The sequence below is a fragment of the Eucyclogobius newberryi genome, unplaced genomic scaffold (genome assembly GCF_026437365.1).
Source record: "Eucyclogobius newberryi isolate DKJ021-1_F unplaced genomic scaffold, fEucNew1.0.hap1 SCAF_13, whole genome shotgun sequence".
Lineage (NCBI taxonomy): Eukaryota > Metazoa > Chordata > Actinopteri > Gobiiformes > Gobiidae > Eucyclogobius > Eucyclogobius newberryi.
Genome location: NW_027315757.1, coordinates 31,143,110 through 31,163,743, shown reverse-complemented (window position 1 = coordinate 31,163,743; position 20,634 = coordinate 31,143,110). Strand labels below are relative to the sequence as shown.

The following is a 20,634-nucleotide window of genomic DNA, read 5'->3' as shown; positions in this document are numbered from 1 at the left end:
CTGAATAAAAAGTCGAAGATATTCGTTTTTCATTAAAAAAAAAAACATTGTTTCATATACTTTATTACCACATATGCATCAATAACATTTTTTCATACAAAATCATTCAACACATTCTTTTTTAGTTAGTTATGCTTAAGAATGCAGAGTTGGATCACATTAAGCGCAGTAGAGATCAGAACTATGTACATGACCAGGGTTTGAGGGCGTGTTCTACTTGACTCTGTAGAGCATCTTCCTCTGCATCCGGTGCTGCATCTCGCCTCTCCTCAGCATCAGGTGCAGCACTTTGTAGATGGCGTGCTCTGGGTATTTCTGAACAAGATTTACACCGTTAAAAAAAGGTGATAATAGGATATATTTGGTTAAAATTATTTGAATAATTTTGTCGTCAGACTGCAAAACCCAAGTAAATGTATAATCTTTTGGTCAATTATAAACAACAAACAACTGGAGAATGTCTCACTCTGCACAAATATGAATAGAATTAATGTGTCTGATTCTTACCCATTTATATTTAAAAGTAATACCTCACTACTCAATATATTCATGACAAATTTGTATATTCTTGTTATCCATCTATAGAACTATTTAAAAAGTGGCCATCTAAAGAAAACCATGAGCATTAGTTTTGACACAACAAGCTCCAAAAAACAATTGTATCTATTACCATAAAAGACATTAAGAGTTTTAAAGTTTTACACAAGGACGACAAACGTTTCTCTACAACTCACCTGTTTAGTAAAGTCCTGTACAATGCTGTGTTCAGAAACCTGGGAGCCGATGGCAAAGCGTCTCTTGAGCTGCTTCTCTATACGGGACAGCATCTCCTGGTCCTCCAGACTGGTGAACCCCTCCACACCTGCACAGTAGATCATTTAGTGTCATAAAACATGTTAAAAGTGGAACCTGAACTGAACAGGACCAGCCTTCACCTGAGAGACTCCCCGACAGTGCGGCGTCCAGAGTGGACACCTGGAACAGCCGAAGGGCCTCGTCCACCTCCTCTTCTCCTGCCACCGCCTGCAGCTTCATCTTGGCAAGAGACTCCGCGATGCGCACAACCGCCTCCAACTGCCTGTAAAAGACAAACATGCACGGGTCAGGGAAAAAGTCTAGATTCAGAGGCTGAGCCATTTACAGTTTGACAAGTGAAAAATATATTGAATTCCATTAGTGAAAGTTTTGAGGCTTTACCTGACAGTGATGGGGATTGAGGGCTTCTTGTCACTCTCACGCTCATGTTCTCTGGCTCCGCTCCTCATCACTACGTATCTGTTCTTCAGCTTCTCTGCAGCAGCCGCAGACAAACGAGGGCCACATTTTCTGCAATGGCACAAAATAGAGCATTACAAAATTAGCTCATCTCTTTTGAATAATTTGGAGCCATTAACCACTGGTACTTACGTCCTGGCATAAGCAATGTATTTCTTAAAAGTGGCCAGGGTGATCTCGCCCTCTACGCCCTCAGTCTGTGTCAGAGCGCTCAGGTGGACGTTCATCACGTGACGAGCCAAGGTCTGGAAACAAAATCATTAATTTAAAAAAAAAAAACACTTTGTGAAGACATTCTTTTTCCTTGAGCTGACCATGTCTCTTTGTTGGTCATGATGGTCTTTGATGATAAAAATCATGTCAAATCTAGACAAGATGGTGGGCATGAAGTCAATATTGTCTTCTCCTTTGGTGTCATCCCATCGTCCAAAGACCGAGTTGGCAGCAGCCAGCACCGAGCAGCGAGAGTTCAGAGTGGTCGTGATACCAGCCTAAAACAAATAAGACATTAGAACCTGAGAAAGTCTACAAAAATGGGTAAAATGTTCTGAGTGATTGAATACCTTGGCAATTGAGATGGTCTGTTGCTCCATGGCTTCATGGATGGCCACTCTATCATCTTCTCTCATCTGAGGAACAAATTATTCACATTATAGGAAGGCTTTTCAACATATAAAAAGAACATAAGAAAAACAACATTGTACCTTGTCAAACTCGTCAATGCACACCACACCCCCATCTGCCAGCACCATGGCCCCTCCCTCCATGATGAAGCCTCTGGTGTGAGGGTCCCTGAGAACAGAGGCAGTCAGACCTGCTGCACTGCTGCCTTTACCAGAAGTGTACACCTGAGGAGAGACAGGGTTTGGGACAATTAAAACAACAGAAAGACTAATGAAGCCCAAACGACAGGGGTCAGACTGGGAAATTCTCTGCCCAACAGTGAATTCTTCCATTAAAACAACTATTAAGTACAAGTATAATTGATCCAAGACTGATGGAAGACTTACTCCAATAGGAGAACACCTCTCCACAAACTTCAGCAGCTGGGATTTGGCTGTTCCAGGATCTCCCAACATAAGCAGGTTAATGTCGCCTCTGCGGGTCAGGCCGTCTGGAAGTCTACAGAAGGAGAGAGGCAATTGTAATGACCTTCCTGATATTGCGATCGCTACAACTACAACTCTCACAAAAGCACAGGGCATCAATGAATATCTCTAACCTTTTCCTGGAGCCGCCAAACAGCAGACACGTGATGGCCTTCTTCAGATCGTCGCTACCATAGATGGAGGGAGCCAAAGACCGGGCCAGAGCGTGGTACACATCAGGGGTACTCGCCAGCGCCCTCAGCTCCTCCTCCTCTTGGGGCGACACGGAGCCAGTAGCGCCACGACCTGTCCACAGCGAAAACAAAAACACTGTAACATCCTCCTCTACAGCACTCTAATGGAAAAACCTTGACGCCTTATCGTACCTGTGCCCTCAGTGTCCACCTGGATGCCCACCACTCTCAGGTAAGACGCCCTGATGCCCACCCCCGCAGCCTTCTCTTTGCCTTTGAACTTAGCTGCAGCCATTTTCTTGATGGAGTAGATTCCTTGGATGGTCACTCGGTTTCCTGGCACGACTTTGTCACACAGGTATCTGACAACGGAGAGCTCAAATAAGTCCAGTTTAATGATGCAATCTATATTTTACTGGAGACAAGAGCACAAGTTGCAGGTTGAACGATGCATGAACTTAACGGGGGTCGTGGGCCTTACCGGTCACAGTAGAGCTGAAGGTGTCGGGGCATCTCTCCGTGGGGCACAGCGTCTGGAGACTCCTGCAGTCGTAGTGTCTGGAAGTCCACGCACACGCAGCGGTCCGGGATGATGAAGTACGGGTCCATAGGGCACTTTACTCTGCCTGCATTTTCCCTGAAGAGGCAATCAAACAGTGAGTCACATTTTTACAGAGAGCAAAAACACTTTTGTAGCAAACAATTAGACAACTCAGTCTTACTACAGGTCTTAAAGGCAACATTTTCCTTTCAATTCTGTTTGCGCCTGTGTTTCAGGTTTGGTGTCAAATTAAAAACAAACATCACCATGCACCAACACAAACTTACACAAAGAGACCTGCGGAGGCTGCTGTAAACCCGTTTATCCTGAATGAACTCAAATTTATGGATATGGATCAAATAACATCAGCCAAAACCTCAACTTTAGTTCTGTAAACTGGGATGTTGTCCCCTTTAATTTGAGGAGAACCAGCTCCAATGCCCATTTTACAAAAGACAACTGGTGTAGACCTGGTCTGAACTGTTGAATGTAATAAGAACCTGATGCAAACCAGGTAAGTCACAACTGATTGTTTCATCTTTTCCCATTTAAAATAATAATGTCTAAGGCTCAATACGTCACTGACACTCTGGTAACATGTCTGGCGCGTGTGTTCAGACTTACGTGTTACACTTGCGGGGCAGAGCGTAGCCCTGCAGGCCCGGGGGCAGGGGGATGTTACTGATAACACCGCGACAGCCGCGGCACTGCAGACACACTTTAGTGGCTTTGGCCTTCACTGGTGTGGCCGAAATGATGATGCCATGGACCTTCACCAAACGGGACACCTGCTCAGACTAACCAAAAAGCAAAATCGTTAGTGCTGACCAAGGAAAACCTGCTGCAATAATCACAGTCATTTTGTAAATACCTTGAGGTTTCGGATGGATGCGTGGTGGGCATCGCTCTTGAGCATGACCTGGATGTCCTGTATGTTCTCCTCTCCCATGGGACGAGGGCGGGTCACTTCATCTGCCACCTCCCGAGCGGCCTCCTCCAACTGAAGAACACATATTAAGTTTCTTCTACTAAAAACACTAGATACAAACGTCAGTGCAATTCAAAAGGCAGGTGCTGGCACTGACCAGAGGCAGGTTCTCAGTGGGAAGTTTGTAGAGACCGTCTGACAGGTCCTCGTCAAAGCTGGCCAAGTCCTCCATCTCCACCTCGACCCAGAACTCCCCCAGAGTGTAGTGGCGCTTCAGCTCATCTCTGTGCAACAAAATCAAACATGATTAGAAACTCTCTAGACCAAGGGTGGGCAATTATTTTCTTCCGAGGGCCATATTCAAATCCAGGCAAGCAGCGGAGGGCCGGCCCGCAACCATTGGTGTGAAAAAATGAATGAAAAAAATGGAATATCAAACAAAATATCACTTTTCTGTCAATATAGGCTATTGGATCTATTATTAAATTAATTTCATGTCATCTTTATTAAGGATACAAGTGCAGACAGATGTTACAGACAAACACAAACTAAAATCTTTCTAGGGGCCAGATTAAAACATGCTGAGGGCCACATCTTGCCCCTGGGGCCACAAATGCCCAGGTCTGCTCTATACTGTACAAGAAAATGTAAATGGAGTACAGTCTTGTGTGCAGTAGATCACAGATGTTTGCGCAATTCTTCATTACCAATGTTTATATAGTCTGTGTCCAGTTTTAGTTAGCTCAAAATAAGTTTTATTTTGTTGTACATACATTTATAGAAAGACAGATATAGATATATAGAGATAGATATACATAGAAAGATATATAGCGATAGAGACAGATCAGGGATGGTGAAAGATGATCTAGTTAAATCATTCACAAAGGATTTCCCTGCACTCATTAGGCCCCTTCATCACAGAGACCTGCATGTGCACGCGGGATCTAGTGCATTGCTCAATAACGCTGGCACTTACCTGTATTTGTACGTGAAGCCGGTTCGGTCCGTACCAACCCTGAACTGTCGGAGAAACTCACGGAACCGCTTTTTGATATGAACCCTTTTCTGTCCGCCTTCATCCGCCCCGGGGCCATCTACACCGCCGAAGTTGTCACTGTAATAAACTCCAGGATCGTCAAAACCGGACATTTTCAAACAGATCCTGTGGTAATCCTAATTGAGGTGAAAAGTGGGGCTGAGGACGAGTTGTTTTTCCTTTAAAATAAAGTACCAGGAGCAACACACGGGTCCGTCTGAGGGGCTGAGGCTGTTTCGCGGCAAAGTCTTTTCTTTTTCCGGTCTGTTTCCCGCGAGGAGCTCCAAACCCCGCCTCTAAGCACGACGTTTATTGGCTAAAGAAAACCAAACCTCTCTCTATTGGTCAGAAGTTTATGTGAAGGAGGGGCGTATTTGAGGAGGTGGGGCTTGTTACGGAGTCGTGGCGCGAAAAACACAAAAGTAGGAGGAGCATTAGGCCCTCCACAAAACAGTCTGTAACGGAAGTAGATGTATTGTGTTTTCACGTGGTCTTTCCAAACCAAAAGCTTATCCCAATGAAATGTTTGTGTGTAAATGTAACACCAAAGCAATGGAAGGAGTTCTTTTACGGACTACGACAGAGTCTGAGGACTACGAAAAGTCTGAGGAATAAAGTCTGGCGGTAATGCAACACTTGGATGCCAACCGCCATAAAACAACAACAACAACAACAACATCAAATAAAGAAATAGGCTTATTCAAATAGTTCAAAAAAATACAGTTTTATTTATTTATTTTAAAAAATCTCAGTACTGAATGTTTAACAGCGGCATTTCACCAGCAACAAACAATCAATCATGTAAACCACTCAGCATATCATTACAACATGTAAGTTCTAAATAAAAGGCTGGAATCAAATTAAATGTATCAAGCATAATTATTCAAACGTTATTATTTTTAGCATTAGCAGGTTAGGGTCTTGACTTACCACTGCTGTAGAACACTAACCCTTCATTCTCTTGTTATTCTCAGTAATTGACACAAATTCAAAAAGGTCCAGGCTGTTTGTTATAAAGCTTGTTGTCATTGTAACATCTATTAAGTTGTGGTTGTAACTACTCCCATGTAATAGTTCAGAAGTCGAGAGTAACAGTCACAAGTTACTGTGAACATTTTGATTTCATAAATCTATTTGGTTTTCAGGAAACGACTCCATGTTTTCTGCCGGTTTGGATGAAGGCGTCGACGCAGTGGTCAATGTCGTCATCCGTGTGAGCCGCTGATATCTGCACACGGATTCTGGCTTTGCCCTTTGGTACAACCGGATATGAGAATCCAATCACGTACACCCCTACAGAAGAGGAGAAAGAGTCAAAATCGTATAAATTCAAACTATTTAACTCCTGCATTCGGTTTGTTACCGCCATACCTAGTTTGAGCATGTCGTCGGCCATGAGGGAGGCCAGCCGTGCGTCTCCGAGCATCACGGGACAGATGGGGTGAGCTGTGCCTGCAATAGTGAAGCCTGCAGCGGTCATCCTGTTTCTGAATCTGAAACAAACACAAATAAAAAAGAGCATTCAGAGTCAAAAATTATGATTATGTCACACATGGTGATGATATTAAAAATGTTAGAAAAGTAATTTTAATTCGAGATTAAAGAAATTATGGCCAGTGCGCATGAGTCTTGAGGCAGTAAATATTAAGATAAGATAATCCTTTATTGTCCACACATGGGGAAATTTCATTGTTGTAACGCAGTAGATACAGAGGGAAAGGACAGATAACTTATAGGAAGTTTAAAAATAGAAGAACTCTTATGAACAAAAACTCTTATTAACAAAACTCTTCTCATATCTGAATAGGGAATGGAGGGAAGAAAATTCAAATAAAGAAAATAATAATAATAAAAATAGCTGGCATAAGACAAATAATACTAATAATAATGATAAAGTAAACACTCTTATTTACATCAGTTATATGCACATGAATATGACATTATTGCGTGCGAGTACAACCGTAATTGCACATGAATATGATGGTATTGCACATGATTAAGTTCACGTGATTCATGATTATTATTCACGTTCATTACTGAAAATGAAAGACTCGCATGCATTATACAGAAGCCTCTAATGTTAAAGTGCATGTGACAAACCCTGATAAGCTGTGTGTAAAGCCACGGTACCTCATAGTTTTGGCCGTCATGCTCTGTGCGATCTCATTGGAGGCCAGCAGCAGGTCCACAGCCTTCATAGCACAACCCACCACAGGAGGGGGCAGCGAGTTAGAGAACAAGTACGGACGGGAGCGCTGTCTCAGAAGATCAATCAGAGGCTTAGGACCAACTGTGTAACCACCTAGACACAAAGCATTTATGCAACTTGGATTTATCTGCATAACGAGTTAAAAATCACATTCATCTGTAAAACCACATTTAGTTCTACGGCGTGTAGAAAGTCTTTAGACCTCTCGTGGAATCTGACACAATCACACCAGTCGTCATTTTCTATTGCCCTGGCTGTACTCGTACTTTTCCTTAATGCACAAAGGTCATTTTATTTTATTTGATTTATTTATTTGATTAGATGAGTGCATGTTAACGGACAGACATGACGCTACATGAATGTAAACACACCAGATTGTAGCTGATGGCTAATTTCCATTTGTTGTGCCAGCTCATCAAATCCTTCTGGTAATGGCACATAGAGGTGCCATCCTGGAGTTGGACTGCCTCTTCCACCTTTACAGGGTCCAGGTATCTGTGGCACCTCATGTTCGTGATGAAGTGTGTATAAATATCTAGCACAGTCTTTCAGGAAACATATGTCTTACCAGCAGCTCCTCCAAGTGCTTTTCCCAGAGTGGAGTTTACGATCTGAACTCTGTCCATCACTCCCATGAGCTCGTCTGTTCCTCTGTAAGACCAACAGTGCAGCTTTAAACCCTCTTTAAAAAGCATGTGACACTCTAGTTTACGTTCATCACATACCTGCCCCTTGTTCCTAAAAAGCCTGTGGCGTGACATTCGTCTATGAACACCATAGCTCCATACTGCTCTGCCAAGTCGCAAATTCCTGATAGAGGAGCCACGTCCCCATCCATAGAGAAGACTCCGTCAGTAACAACAAGGCGCATACGGGATGACTGAGGAGGACATAACATTTTGACTAACTGTGTTACAAGTCATGCTCACAGCTTAATTAACATCACCACCTGAAATCAATCATTTAGACCTAAAACATTGACTCCTGGTGCTACTTTTAGTGACACATACACCATATACACACGGATTTAAAAGGTGTATTCTCATTTTTTGCTAAATGTACACAAACACACACACCTGAGCCTCCTTGAGTTTGGTCTCAAGATCACTGAGATCCATGTGTTTGTAGCGCAGCCTCTTGGCTCGACACAGGCGGATGCCGTCAATGATGGAGGCGTGGTTAAGTTCATCGGACAGGACTGCATCATCTGGACCCAGCAGCACCTAGACATGTCCATGTGTTATAATTATACATTCAGCATACAGTAGCATTAGCAAAAATGTATACGCTGATACTAAAACTAGACACTAATTTGGAGACAATACATTTATGAATAGTCTTGAGCTATATCAGAACAAAGACCACATGATAAAATTCAGAAACTATGTTCTATTGTGAAAAGATTGTTTCTATGATAATTGTATTAAAACTGGTATTGATTATCAAGCCTCGTTTTAAATGTTAGCAATATGACACCAGCAGTACCTCAAACAGCCCAGCGTTGGCATCAAAACAGCTGGCGTATAAGATGCAGTCCTCTCTTTCATGAAACTGGGCCAGTTTCTGCTCCAGATTTTTGTGTAAGTCCTGAAAAGTATAAAACATTATTTTCTGAGTCTTAAATGATGACAAGGATGATAGTTCTTGGAATAGCATTGATCTCACCTGTGTTCCACAGATGAATCGGACAGAGCTTAGCCCTGCTCCATAAGTCTGCAGAGCCTCCACTCCTGCCTGTATCACCTCAGGGTGACTGGACAAGCCCAGGTAGTTATTAGCGCAGAAATTTAATATGCCTGAGTAACAGTGAGCACAGTGTTATGAAGAAATAAGGTAAAAAAAAGTAATCTTGACAACAATGATGAAAAAGGCTTTACAAAAATACATAAATAAAACATTTTAAAACATTGAAACAACGAGAGAGAAACAATTATTCCCGGCCCAAAGGAATTGAACTAGATTATGGCCATGGCCTGAGCCAAAAGCCCATTCAGAATGATCTGCCAAAGGTTAATTCTGAAATGTAAACACAGGCCGGCTGGTGCTGGACAGATAATTGAACAACAATGCTATTGCAAATGTATGGAAACAGCACTTTCTTTTACATGAGAACAATGCTGGTCACTGAGCCATCTACAAACTAGACATTTGACCTCAAATATGCTAAATACTAAGTGTCAACTGTTAAGCTATATACCACAGATGATATGGTACAATACAATGTACTTTACGAGAGCCACTTGTCTAAATACAAGTTACAGAACAAGTACAGAAGAACACCACAAAGGTTATTGTGATGGACATAAACATGATCATGAACTGTAAGGGTCCTAACTCCTAGACTTAAAACACTTACATGAGCCTAAACAAAGATAAGACGCTCTGCCACATGCAGCTAAAGCGTGGTGCGTTCAAGGACATCAGTCAGACCAGCATCATCACGTAATCATGTCCACTCAGCTGTCCTGAACCCACCGCCGGTGCTGCCGTCCACGTGGATGCGCGGCCCCTGTTTGGAGGTGATGACCCGCTCCACTTTCCACGTCCCGGCGACGCGGATTGAGTCCAGCTCGGTCTCCAGCAAATCCCGAGCATGTGCTACCGCTGAATAACTCCGGTACAACCCGGAAACCGAGGGCCGGAGCGCCCCGTGGACAGGTTTCAGCAAACGTACCGCCTTTGTAAAAGACATTACGGCAAAATAAATTAAATGTTTCAGGTGACAAACGAAACGCGCAAGAGGAAAACTATGAGGGTGGTATAACTGTGCGTAACTGTGCGTAAGAAGGGCGTCGCGAGTCTGGCCAATAAACAACTCGCGGGGAAACCAGGTGGTCTGTGCTGTCCAATCAGATTGCACTTAGTGTTTACTTGCTTGACACTAGGAAAGGCATCAACGTGTTGCTTTTTATAAGTGTCATAAAAGATGAGTCTCCGCTTTCAGGCGCTATTCTTTTAGAAATTATGAACACATTTTACAGAAGATGAACTTTGGTTGGATTTAATTCTTATAATACCTTATATTACTTATACACTTATATTTAAAATAGGAAAGCAAAATTACCAAGTTCCCTTATTACATTTAGCATTGCATGGGAAATAATGATCCAGTCACAAAGCCACAAACATCCAGTTAATCACTTTAGTTTAATATTACACTTGTTTTATCATACTTCCTTTTTACAGGAAAACATTTGCATAATCCCATTAAAACCATCACAATGCACAAACCAGTATCAAAATATGTTTGTTCAAGTGCATTTTCTTGACAGTGAAGCTACTTTGACACGGTCCTTTTCTTCAGTTCCTATTTAACAATATATTTCACAACATAACACATACTCCTTAAAACTTGCGACACATACTCCTTAAAACTTGCGACACATACTCCTTAAAACTTGCGACAATAACCTATGTTTAGCATCAGCAGGAATGTACAATACAAAATGTGCAAAGTTTGCGTTACACATAGCTTCCATAACCAAGTCACATTTGATCAGATAAAAAACCATTCCTTTTAGTAATATTCACAGAAGTCTTTCGTGGGTGGCTCTGCCCATGTCGAATGTGCTTTGGAACCAAATCCAAACACGTCTTAATTTCCAGTAGTGCAAGAGCTTCATACGTACTGTTAATATTTAGTGAGAAGTAGAACTCAGGACTCTGACGTGCTCTGGTCCTGAGAGGAAGATCGGATGGACGGAAGGCGATCTGCCACTTTGGCTCTTTCTGCTAAAAACTTGTCAAACTCTGTAAATGAGAAAACATGCATTTAAAGACACCCAAGTTGAGAATACATTTCACTTTCTCATTCTCAATTGATAACAAATCACAGCTCTAGTTTTTGTCTTATATTTATTAACTCTTCATTAATTATTTTATTGTTACACCTTCTCTCTATGAAAAGACAAAAGGCTCCGTGCACACCACACCCGGTAAGCTCATTGTTAGCTCACTGTCATTGACACTACTTCATAGACCAGGGCTATTCAACACTAGTTTCCCGAGGGCCAGATATTGTAGATACTGTAAAAACATTTTGGGCTGTTGCCAGCACTGTTTCAATAAATTGAGTTAGTACAGTAAAATACTGATGAATTGAATTTGAGTGAGAAATAACATACAAACTGCTTTACCAACATTGCTGTGGAAAATTTCCCCTCCAGTACTGAACCAGAATGAAACTAGGACTAAACTAAGACCTAACCCGTTCCAAACTAGTGCTAGCCCAGAGTTAAACCTGTAAACAAGAGGGTTTTTTGGAATTGGGTTGTGGGCCGGATATAATCACTTGGAGGACCTGATTTGGCCCCTGGGCCTGATGTGGAATAGCCCTGTCGTAGACTCTCTTATGAGATATACGTAATAGGGGCAGAAGTAGGAACGACAGCAGTGAGGTGAGCCTTTGCCTGTAAATATGCAAACAGGTCTAACGTGTGTTGTAGAAAATATTTCAAAACTGAACTGAATTGTCATGTCAACATCATCAATTACATGCAAAGTTGAATAATAACTGGTGTTTTAAGTGGCAACTACAATATAGACAGCACTATTTGCCAATCAGTAGATTGTTTAGTGCCCCCTACTGGAAGCATTATGGTATTATTGAACTATTATAAAAGGCTAACATTATTATACATCCTTACTGGGACTATACTAATTCCACTAAGCTTTAATGTACTCACCTTCACTGGTGACACCATCTGAGTCTTCATAGTCATCATACTGCCCATGAAAAGAAGAAACAATGGTCAAGAACAAAAGAAAGGGGCTGGAAATAGTCCGTATCAGTATTTCAGCTCAACATCAGCTACTTTGGATTCTTTATTTAGTAGTTTAGTTTAGTTTATTAGTTTATTTATCAGGGACAATGCACATAAAACATCGAGCTACAGGAAAGATGCTAGTGCCAGTTTATAGTTGCTCATTTCATCTGCAGTCCCTGGACAAGTTCATCTAAAAAATGGCCTTTATACCAATCAAATACAATAAATCTGCAGAATACATTTCAAATATATTAATGCATTCACTCATCCATTCATTTAATAAAACCAGTCCCATTCCAAAACTATCACAAACACATCGTTTGAAATTCATCAAGTCGAACTTCAGTGCGTTTCCTAGTTTTTGACTATGATTTTTAAAAGTAAGTTTAGTGTAAATTAATATTTAAATTAATTTACAATCCTGATCTTCTGTCTAATGTTTACGTTTACTACAAATGTATGTGCTTGGAGGGGTTTACGTTTGAAAAGCGAATCAAGACGGTTTTATTGATGTTTGAAGTAAGGCAAGAATTCTAAAGCCATTTTGTAACTTTTTCCATTTCCCTTGTCAATTTTTCCGAGTAACAGCTACAGATAAAAACAGTTTCTTAGTAAGCTCCACCCAGTCCAAAATGTATACTCACATCATCTTCTAGTGAAAGCCATTGCTCAATATCATCCATCACATTTGCTTGGCTGAGGGGAATCTAAAAAAGAAGTGAACAATCAGCTTTAGTACAAAAACAACAACAAAAACATGCAAATTGTACTTTGTAAAACAACCACCATGAGTAAAAATATAAATAAGATTTGTGGCAGACTAAATATCATGCGCCCCAATGGCTAAAGAACACATTTAAAAACATGCAGTTGCAGTGCTCGTGCATCACTGTAAGATGAGAAAACAGAAGGCACCCGGAGCAAAAGTAAATGATGAGAGGATGTGAATGAGAAGACATCAGGCCACGCCACACAGAGTGAACAAACCCACCATTCCCCTCTTAATCATCCAATCTAACTTTGGGGACGAGCTGTTGGTGGAGACAGGGCTCTCGTCCTTGGTGCAAGACAGAACAGGAGTTTGAAAAGGAAGCATCGCGTCAACAGTTGTTAGGCTGATCAGGTCAGTATATTCATAAATCTGACCCCATGCTACTACAGGGGCTATGCAGATTAAGTTTCTAAACCCAAATGTAACAGTCAAGGTTAATGTGTCATCGCTAAAAGAAACAGCAAATCTATCTGAGGTGTACTTGGGATTTTTTGAGAAACAGTTTAATCATCAGACTCCATTAACTTGTTTTATCTATAATTTTGCATATTGTAGTGATAATCTTTTAACAAATTCAAAAAAGAGATATTTTATTTTATTTTAGGGAAATCCGATGTTTGTATTTTATATCAGACAAGTAAATACATTACTGACCCTTCACTGGGATCGGCTCATAATAGACTTTAATGGTCATAGATTTCTTACTTCCTGTTCGTACAGTTGATGGACTTTGTGACAAGCATCGCTGCATTTTTTATTTTACAGAAAGATCAAATTTATGTGCCTTAAAAGTTGACAGATACAGATATAAAATAATAGTAACTAGAAATACATAGCAAAAGAAGGTGGATTTAATTAGAATTTTTTTTTTTTTAAAGTATATTTTCCCTCTAAAAAACGTTTGTCCAGTTGACAGAATTGAAACTTTCTTTGCTATGGATCCAACTGGACAACTGGAGGATTACACTTTTTAATTTATAAGAATTAATTTTGTTTCTTAATCTTACGCAGTCTGCATCTGCAGTTACTATTACAAAGTTCAGAAAGCACACAAGCAGTCGTTATTAGTGTAAATGCTGATATTGTATCTTGTGACTAAACGTATTAAAGGGCGTAACTGTAAATGTTACGGCTCATTTACTTACAGCTCCACCTGGACGCAGTCGACTGGTTTGAGTATCAACTGCAATTTCACTCTGCTCACTAAAAACAAACAAACAAAACAAAAATGAACTTACTCTTATGCTGCTTCAGTTAATAGGCCTCACAGAATTGGTCCAGTTGAAATATTTAAAATGACTTAAAGACATTTACCTTGTTCTGTGTAAAAATGCATGTAAGTCTTCTGCTTCACTTGTGCCTACAAAAGAATCATAGGTAAAAGAGGTGATAAATCAACATATTCAGGATCTAAAATGCAAATGAGAGGTGTTCATACTGAGCTTCGTCATCTGCCCACACAGACTGCCGGACTGTGATTGGCTGAGGGAGCCATCACTCTCTGCAGACGCCGCTCCTGATTGGATACCTGACTCAGGCGTGAGGTCTGCAAGGTTGACATATGTATGCTCCTGGAACAACGGCAACACATAACAACACATTTACAGACACACGAAAGGAACAATTATTTAGCTCCATTCATCACACACCGATAGATGAAAACATAACGTTAGAATGTAATCATTTCTAAATATCAACTGCAACCCAACATAACAACAAACATACATACAACGACAAGTTACAGCTGAAAGCGTCATCACAAAATATTAAGATAAGATATTCCTTTATTGTCCACAAATGGGGAAATTTCATTGTTGCAACGCAGGTCGATACAGAGGAAAGGGACAGATAACTTATGAAGTTTTTATAGTTTTGATAGAAGAACTCTAATAAACAAAACTCTTATAAACAAAAACTCCTATAGACAAAACCTCTCATTTCTTAATAAGGAATGGAGGGGGAAAATAAAGATAAAATAAAATAAAAACAGCTAGCGTAAGACAAGATAATACTAATAATAATGGTAAAATAAACACTCAATAGAATGAATGGAAACTGTATTTTTACCTTTTGTGTTTCATGTTGGCCATTGGATATTCTCTTCTCAAACCTTAAAAAACAAAAATAGCTCATTAGTGATGCATTTGTTTCAAGATGGCTGCTGGCGTGGTCTGTGTTGGACCTCTGGTAGCGGCTGAAGGCGGTGTTCATCTCATCGTTGGTTGCCAGCAGCTCTTCAATCAGCCTTTCCTCACTCAAACGAGGCACCACCTTCACGATCTTCTCCTGCATCTCCTTGCAAACACTGTACAGCTGCTAATGACACAATAACAGAGCATGTGTGGGCGGGGGGGGCGTTGGCGGGCCGATGCGACACAGTAGTATGAAACGGGAGATCAGTTAAGGGAAAAGAAGAGTGAAGTGTACAGAGGACAGAACAGTGGACATGTATGTGCGGTAATACCTCCAGCAGCTCCGTGTCGGCCTGTTTCACTGTGACGGGGTCCAATTGACTCATCATCTCAGACATGGTGGTCAGGTTACTCCTCACCACCGCCAGCTCAGTCTTCAGCTGCTGCACCTACACCAGCACAATGGATCAGTCAGAAAGGTGCACGTAGAGACTAGGACAAACTATGGACAAACTCAGGAAAATTGCTTTAACACAGTGGCTGACAGATTACAATATAATAACAACAACAAAAATGAAAGGTAGTACAATTTCAAATAATTAGAGAAGAAAAAAACAGGAAATTATGTGTCAAAATGTACAAATATACATATTTTTATACATACAAGTAGAATAAAATAAAATATTCTAAATATGAAAAAGAGGATTGCTTATCTGACTCATTCATAGACTGATAATATAATCTCATGTACATGTACTATTTGAGTAAAAGCAAATCAACAGCTTTAGGACGTTTCATGTAGTTAAAAGGCCCAGTGTTTTCTGAATAGCAAATATATCAATATTTTGAAATACCGGTACCTTGACGGACTTCTTGGCAATACGTGTATCGATACAGCGATGCGCCTCGTGATACTTAAACTTACTTAAACAACATAAAGTATTATTCATGGCAGAGTTCTACGCTTCTTACCCTACAGACTGGGGTAAGAGGCTGAATCTGATTATCTGATAATGTGACTTATTCATTTGACAGTTGTATTCTGTCATTAGTGTGAACATGAAATTCTAATGCATTTTGTTACTCTACGTCATCAAAACATATTTTTTAGTAAACTTTTAACACCAGTATAAAGAGACATCCAAGAGATATCCATGTGGCAGGATTTGTATCATATCGTGGACCCTGTATCGGGATACATATTGTATCATGAGGTACTGTCAAAAAGCTTTGATATTGCTGTTCCTTCTGATAAAAAAAGGAAATGAGGGACAGCTATAATCGCTTGCATGTTGTACTTGCATTATTCCATCTGTTTGTTCAAACTGCCATGAAAAACATAATGTTCCTGTTCTCATAAACTTTTACCTTTTACAGTTGGAAACATTTACATGTTGTGCATATATCTTCTTTCTTTAGAGACATCTGATGCCAGTAGTAAAATATTTTTTAATTTTTGTGGAAAGTGGATTTAAGCGATTGGTATAAGCAATATCACGTGTGTTTTAAGATTTAATGGACATTAAATGATCTTGCAGATCTTACTACTGTATAATAACAAACACATGAGAACCAGTGACAGAGAGAAAAGAGCTCTGACTTGAGAGTCCCTCCCCAAGCTTAGAGTGAGAAGCAGAAGTGAGCAGTGACAGCCCTTCACCTGGCTGGGCGTGTAGGCGTTATTCTCCTCTTTGGCGTGTTTGAGCTGAACGCTCTGTGGCTGCTGCAGTGGGAGTTTGGTGGATATAAGACCAGCATGCAGAGCAGTGACAGTAGGCCCATTCCCCGGAGAGGTCTGGCACAAGTCGCCGAGAGAAGAACACATTTAGAAAACACTAGCATCAGCACAGAAACTGAGTAAAAGAGAAGAAGCAGCCCTCTTTTCACCTCTTTGTGGTTTTGGCGTGAGCTGTATCCCTCCAGCTCCACTGTGGGAAACTCAAGTCCTTTTCTGCGCAGGTCTTCGTACACAGACACCACACCTGTCAAGTCGGGCGAGCTGCGGAATGCGTCGGCCCACGCCTTAACACACAAAAACACACCACATTCAATCCTTCTCTTTCTCGGGTCATTTGAGTCTATTCACATGCTTGTATGTTCTGTACCTGTATAATGCCCAGAACTCTGTCATGGAGCACCTCGGGCGGGTTATTTCTAGGGATTATCGCCCGGACCAGAACGCCCTCTATAAAATCCCTTGTGGTGACCAGGACATGCAACTTGAAGCCACAGTTTTTTACACACGTTTCTAAAACCTGGAAAGAAAACACGATCAAGCAGTTAATTCACGCTTAACGACATGCATGTGTTTAGGCAAAATTGGTGACTCTAAATTGGCCCTAGTGAATGAATGTGAGAGTGAATGTCTGTCTGTAATGTCTATGTCTCTGTGTTGGCCCTGCGATGAGTTGGCCACTGTCCAGGGTGTACCCCGCCTAAGGCCCGAAGTCACTGGGATAGGCTCCAGTCACCCGCGACCCCGAAAGGGAACAAGCGGTAGAAAATGGATGGATGGATGTCACTCACAGTAAGTGTCATCATAACCTCCTTAAAGTTTTTATTCCCCACAACTCTTTTCTTGATGGCTCGAACGGCATCTCTGGGCCTGGAATGGGATCGTATTTTAGTCTCGGAAAGGTATAAAAATGGAGGTGTAAAGACGGAGCCCACACACCCTTCCTCTGCGGTGTTCACCACGTCACAGATCTGCATGTTCAGGGCCCAGTCTTCTGAGGGCAGGCTGGAGCTGGTGGCTTTCTCTGTGAGGAAGACAAACGTACCAGTGTGATTGTAGTGCTGAGGAATGTATGTTTAATGCAGGGTCATATGATATTACACTGTACTGAGTGAAGGCAGACGCTCGCTGACAAACTGAGACAAAAGTGAGAAATGGTAATATCCAAAATAGAAATGTTTGAGAGTTTAGCATTCGACTAGACAGTGATTATTTTTCAGATTAGTCGGTCAATCAAGCACTTATTTGCCCGGTGGTCGAGTGGTTCAGGCTCAGCACACGACTGTCAGGGTCCAAGTGAATTCGAATCCTGACAATTTACTGCATGTCTTCCCTTCTCTCTCATCCCCCATTTCACATTCACCGTTCCTGTCTAATAAAGTCTATGGGCCCAAAAAAATCTGTTTATTAGTTTCATTGTAGTCCTGTGTATGCAACTGAATTGTTTTGTAATTGTGTCTTGTAATTTAGGCAGAATTCCACCGAGGCTGAAAAATTCCCTGAGAACAGCAAAAAGCAAACAGCTCCATTTTAGATAAGAAATCACGATTCTATCTCGAGCCAGTCTGCATTCCATTGACTGCAAAGAAAAAAAAACACTTGAGTCTGGAATGAAACGCATGCATTTCCTGACATACAGAGCATTTGAAACACTAGAGAAGACTCTAAACACTTATGTGGTATTGGATGTACAGGGATGAGCTGCTTACTCTATCAGAAACAATTAGATCCATTGGGACTGCTGAAGTGGAATGGGTTTCAAGCATTTATTACACCTTTATATTTGTGAGACCGGAGGGTTTCAGGCTGTCAGGAGGATGCAGACCACTCTATCCGCCCACTGACTGTAAGAAACTAATGTTGGTGGTGAAATGGTCAGACAATACATTGGCCATTTCAAAGCCTCGCCATATGTCAAGTAAATAGCTGAGCAGCAGAACGAAGAGAAGGCTCCTAATGGACATCAAAGCGTCATCCTCTCTGCGGTATATGAGCACGACTGCAACTCAAAAAACATGTTTACGACAACGGTCCAGCGTCACCTTTACAAACAGGCCTTGTCATTGCATAAAAATAACTAAAAAGCTACCAAGGGCATTACATTTACATAGATGCTAAGGCTATTTGCTTGTTTTATTTATCTTTTAACTGATGGGCAGTGTTCAGAATGTGAAGAAGAAGCCTAGGTCAGTCCATTGTTTCTGCCACTGTGTCAAAAATAAATCTAATTCTCTCAAAAAGGCGACATCTATTCATTTGGGAAATTAATTGTAGACAATAAAGCATCTTCTAATGGCACGTCTAGGACTTGGGTTTAATTCTAAGCCTTACTTTAGGCTCTTGGCGTGATTTATTTCTCTTTTAACTGATGGGCAGTGTTCAGAATGTGAAGAAGATGCCTCGGTCAGTCAGTGGGAATGTCTATTGTTTCTGCCACTGTGTCAAAATAAATCTAATTCTCTCAAAAAGTCGACATCTATTCATTTGGGAAATTCATTGTAGACAATAAAGCATCTTCTAATGGCACCTCTAGGACTTGGGTTTAATTCTATACCTTACTTTAGGCTCTTAGCGTGATTTAAACAGCTCTTTCCAGTTTGCTCGCAGGCTGAGCTAACATAGAGCTAACATATAATGGCGTTCACCACACTCATCAGCGACATGATGCCAATAACAATCTAATTTGGGTCAGGAGGATGCAGACCTCTCTATCCGCCCACTCTTCGCCGGTAAAGTGGTCTGCAACAGCCAACCAATCAGCGTGGGAATAAGTGTCTTTAAGACCCGCCCCTCCGCCGATACCGCAATGTCATTGAGCAGCTGCCGTGCCAATCAAAGTATAAGCCGATGCATCTCTCTGGGGTTTTTCCTATGTTTTTCGAAATTTAAAAATGAACCATATTCATGTGCATTGATTAATACGTAAATATCTTGCACTGTAATCGGATAAACCCAAAAAATGTTCGGACGGAGACGCAAAATGTCACTGAAGACGACCGCGCGGAGCTAACGCCGCATCTCTGCTCATTTCAACGCGACGCTAAGCTAAGCGCAGCTGGCGGAGTCTCACCGATGAGCTGGCCCACCGCGGAGCTGAACGGGTTGCCCAGAAAGAACTCCATGATGACGACAAAGAAGGACCCGGCGTTGCACCGACGTCCCGGGCCACGCCGCCGAGGATCAAGCCCGTTTCTCCCGCCGCTGCTCCGCTCCGCGTCCGCTCCGCGTCCGCTCCGGTGCCGCGACAACACAGCGCGCACTAGTTGAGCTGCGTCACCTTTAAAGGGAGAGGACCCTCTGAGGAGTGGATGTGCGGCTGGACCAAGGGCTGCTCCGGTCCGACCCACTCCGGTTCTAATAAGGACGTGGATATCAATCACCTGTTACACTGTTATAACAATGGATTTAACGCCTATGCACTGCTTACTCCTGGATTACATAATAGTCATGAGCCCATTAGTCATGTTGTTGATACAGATTAAATAGAGCGCAACAGGACAGTTCCGACTGGTTCAGGCAGTCATTATCTTCAGTTTAGGCTGCTGTTACATCAGGTCTAGCCTAGGCCTTTATAAAATAACCCAATCCCACTATTGTAATTGTTACTGACAGCTTTATTATAGTTGTTATAGCAAGACACGTTTATTTGTAGAGCACAATTCCAACACAAGGCAATTCAATGTGCTGCACACAACAGGAAAAAATACAGCAAAGTCACACATACATGACAGAAAGAAAAGAAAAGAAAGAGGACTGTGCAAATAAAATCATTTCTGTCATATGCACAGCTAAACAAAACTGTTTTTACCTTAGATTTAAACGAGAGCTGGGTATTGCCTTTTACTTCACACTACAATGTGTATTATATGATACAGAGTCCACGATACAACACAAATCCTGATGGAACTTGATAAGATAAGATAAGATATTCCTTTATTGTCCCACATGGGGAAATTTC

General features: G+C 41.4%; 3 protein-coding genes across 6 annotated transcripts; all 3 read right to left on the bottom strand.

Annotated features, from left to right (window-relative positions):
- Window positions 1-46: 46 nt before the first annotated feature.
- On the bottom strand, window positions 47-5,242 carry mcm5 (minichromosome maintenance complex component 5). Its single transcript, XM_072443486.1, has 16 exons — window positions 5,003-5,242; window positions 4,184-4,310; window positions 3,970-4,098; window positions 3,723-3,895; window positions 3,039-3,194; window positions 2,750-2,919; window positions 2,498-2,669; window positions 2,286-2,397; window positions 1,980-2,123; window positions 1,839-1,904; window positions 1,590-1,766; window positions 1,408-1,520; window positions 1,198-1,326; window positions 936-1,078; window positions 735-862; window positions 47-315 (listed from the first exon to the last, which is right to left on the bottom strand). Exons 1-16 carry the CDS (start codon window positions 5,173-5,175, stop codon window positions 214-216), a joined length of 2,214 nt encoding a protein of 737 aa, XP_072299587.1. The 5' UTR covers window positions 5,176-5,242; the 3' UTR covers window positions 47-213.
- A 634-nt stretch (window positions 5,243-5,876) lies between these two features.
- On the bottom strand, window positions 5,877-10,035 carry gcat (glycine C-acetyltransferase). The gene is made up of 9 exons (XM_072443485.1): window positions 9,747-10,035; window positions 8,937-9,067; window positions 8,757-8,858; window positions 8,348-8,494; window positions 7,997-8,151; window positions 7,840-7,922; window positions 7,193-7,364; window positions 6,434-6,555; window positions 5,877-6,355 (listed from the first exon to the last, which is right to left on the bottom strand). The coding sequence occupies exons 1-9, from the start codon at window positions 9,961-9,963 to the stop codon at window positions 6,204-6,206; spliced, it is 1,281 nt and encodes a 426-aa protein (XP_072299586.1). The 5' UTR covers window positions 9,964-10,035; the 3' UTR covers window positions 5,877-6,203.
- A 364-nt stretch (window positions 10,036-10,399) lies between these two features.
- On the bottom strand, window positions 10,400-19,884 carry tom1 (target of myb1 membrane trafficking protein). 4 transcript variants are annotated; one of them, XM_072443480.1, is made up of 16 exons: window positions 19,747-19,884; window positions 17,616-17,700; window positions 17,468-17,546; window positions 17,047-17,196; window positions 16,829-16,963; window positions 16,602-16,736; window positions 15,274-15,390; window positions 14,992-15,125; window positions 14,877-14,919; window positions 14,248-14,380; window positions 14,124-14,169; window positions 13,955-14,012; window positions 13,029-13,094; window positions 12,682-12,744; window positions 11,957-11,996; window positions 10,400-11,021 (listed from the first exon to the last, which is right to left on the bottom strand). In XM_072443480.1, the coding sequence occupies exons 1-16, from the start codon at window positions 19,796-19,798 to the stop codon at window positions 10,927-10,929; spliced, it is 1,431 nt and encodes a 476-aa protein (XP_072299581.1). In that variant the 5' UTR covers window positions 19,799-19,884; the 3' UTR covers window positions 10,400-10,926. The 4 variants fall into 4 exon arrangements, with proteins under 4 accessions (XP_072299581.1, XP_072299583.1, XP_072299584.1 ...); XM_072443482.1 differs by having other exon boundaries at window positions 14,992-15,122; XM_072443483.1 differs by lacking the exon at window positions 16,602-16,736.
- Window positions 19,885-20,634: the final 750 nt, after the last annotated feature.

What these genes read in the sequence shown, in the direction of transcription:
- mcm5 (XM_072443486.1), bottom strand. Translation starts at nt 5,175, where the DNA reads ATGTCCGGTTTTGACGATCCTGGAGTTTATTACAGTGACAACTTCGGC. An exon ending in TCAATCCCCATCACTGTCAG is followed by an intron (nt 1,079 to 1,197) that starts GTAAAGCCTCAA and finishes TGTCTTTTACAG; the next exon opens with GCAGTTGGAGGCGGTTGTGC. An exon ending in ACTGTCGGGGAGTCTCTCAG is followed by an intron (nt 863 to 935) that starts GTGAAGGCTGGT and finishes TCTACTGTGCAG; the next exon opens with GTGTGGAGGGGTTCACCAGT.
- gcat (XM_072443485.1), bottom strand. Translation starts at nt 9,963, where the DNA reads ATGTCTTTTACAAAGGCGGTACGTTTGCTGAAACCTGTCCACGGGGCG. An exon ending in ATGACGGCCAAAACTATGAG is followed by an intron (nt 6,556 to 7,192) that starts GTACCGTGGCTT and finishes TGTTTGTTTCAG; the next exon opens with ATTCAGAAACAGGATGACCG. An exon ending in CGACGACATGCTCAAACTAG is followed by an intron (nt 6,356 to 6,433) that starts GTATGGCGGTAA and finishes CCTCTTCTGTAG; the next exon opens with GGGTGTACGTGATTGGATTC.
- tom1 (XM_072443480.1), bottom strand. Translation starts at nt 19,798, where the DNA reads ATGGAGTTCTTTCTGGGCAACCCGTTCAGCTCCGCGGTGGGCCAGCTC. An exon ending in CGCGGTGGGCCAGCTCATCG is followed by an intron (nt 17,701 to 19,746) that starts GTGAGACTCCGC and finishes TCTTCCTCACAG; the next exon opens with AGAAAGCCACCAGCTCCAGC. An exon ending in GACTGCGTCCAGGTGGAGCT is followed by an intron (nt 13,095 to 13,954) that starts GTAAGTAAATGA and finishes TCTTGCACCAAG; the next exon opens with GACGAGAGCCCTGTCTCCAC.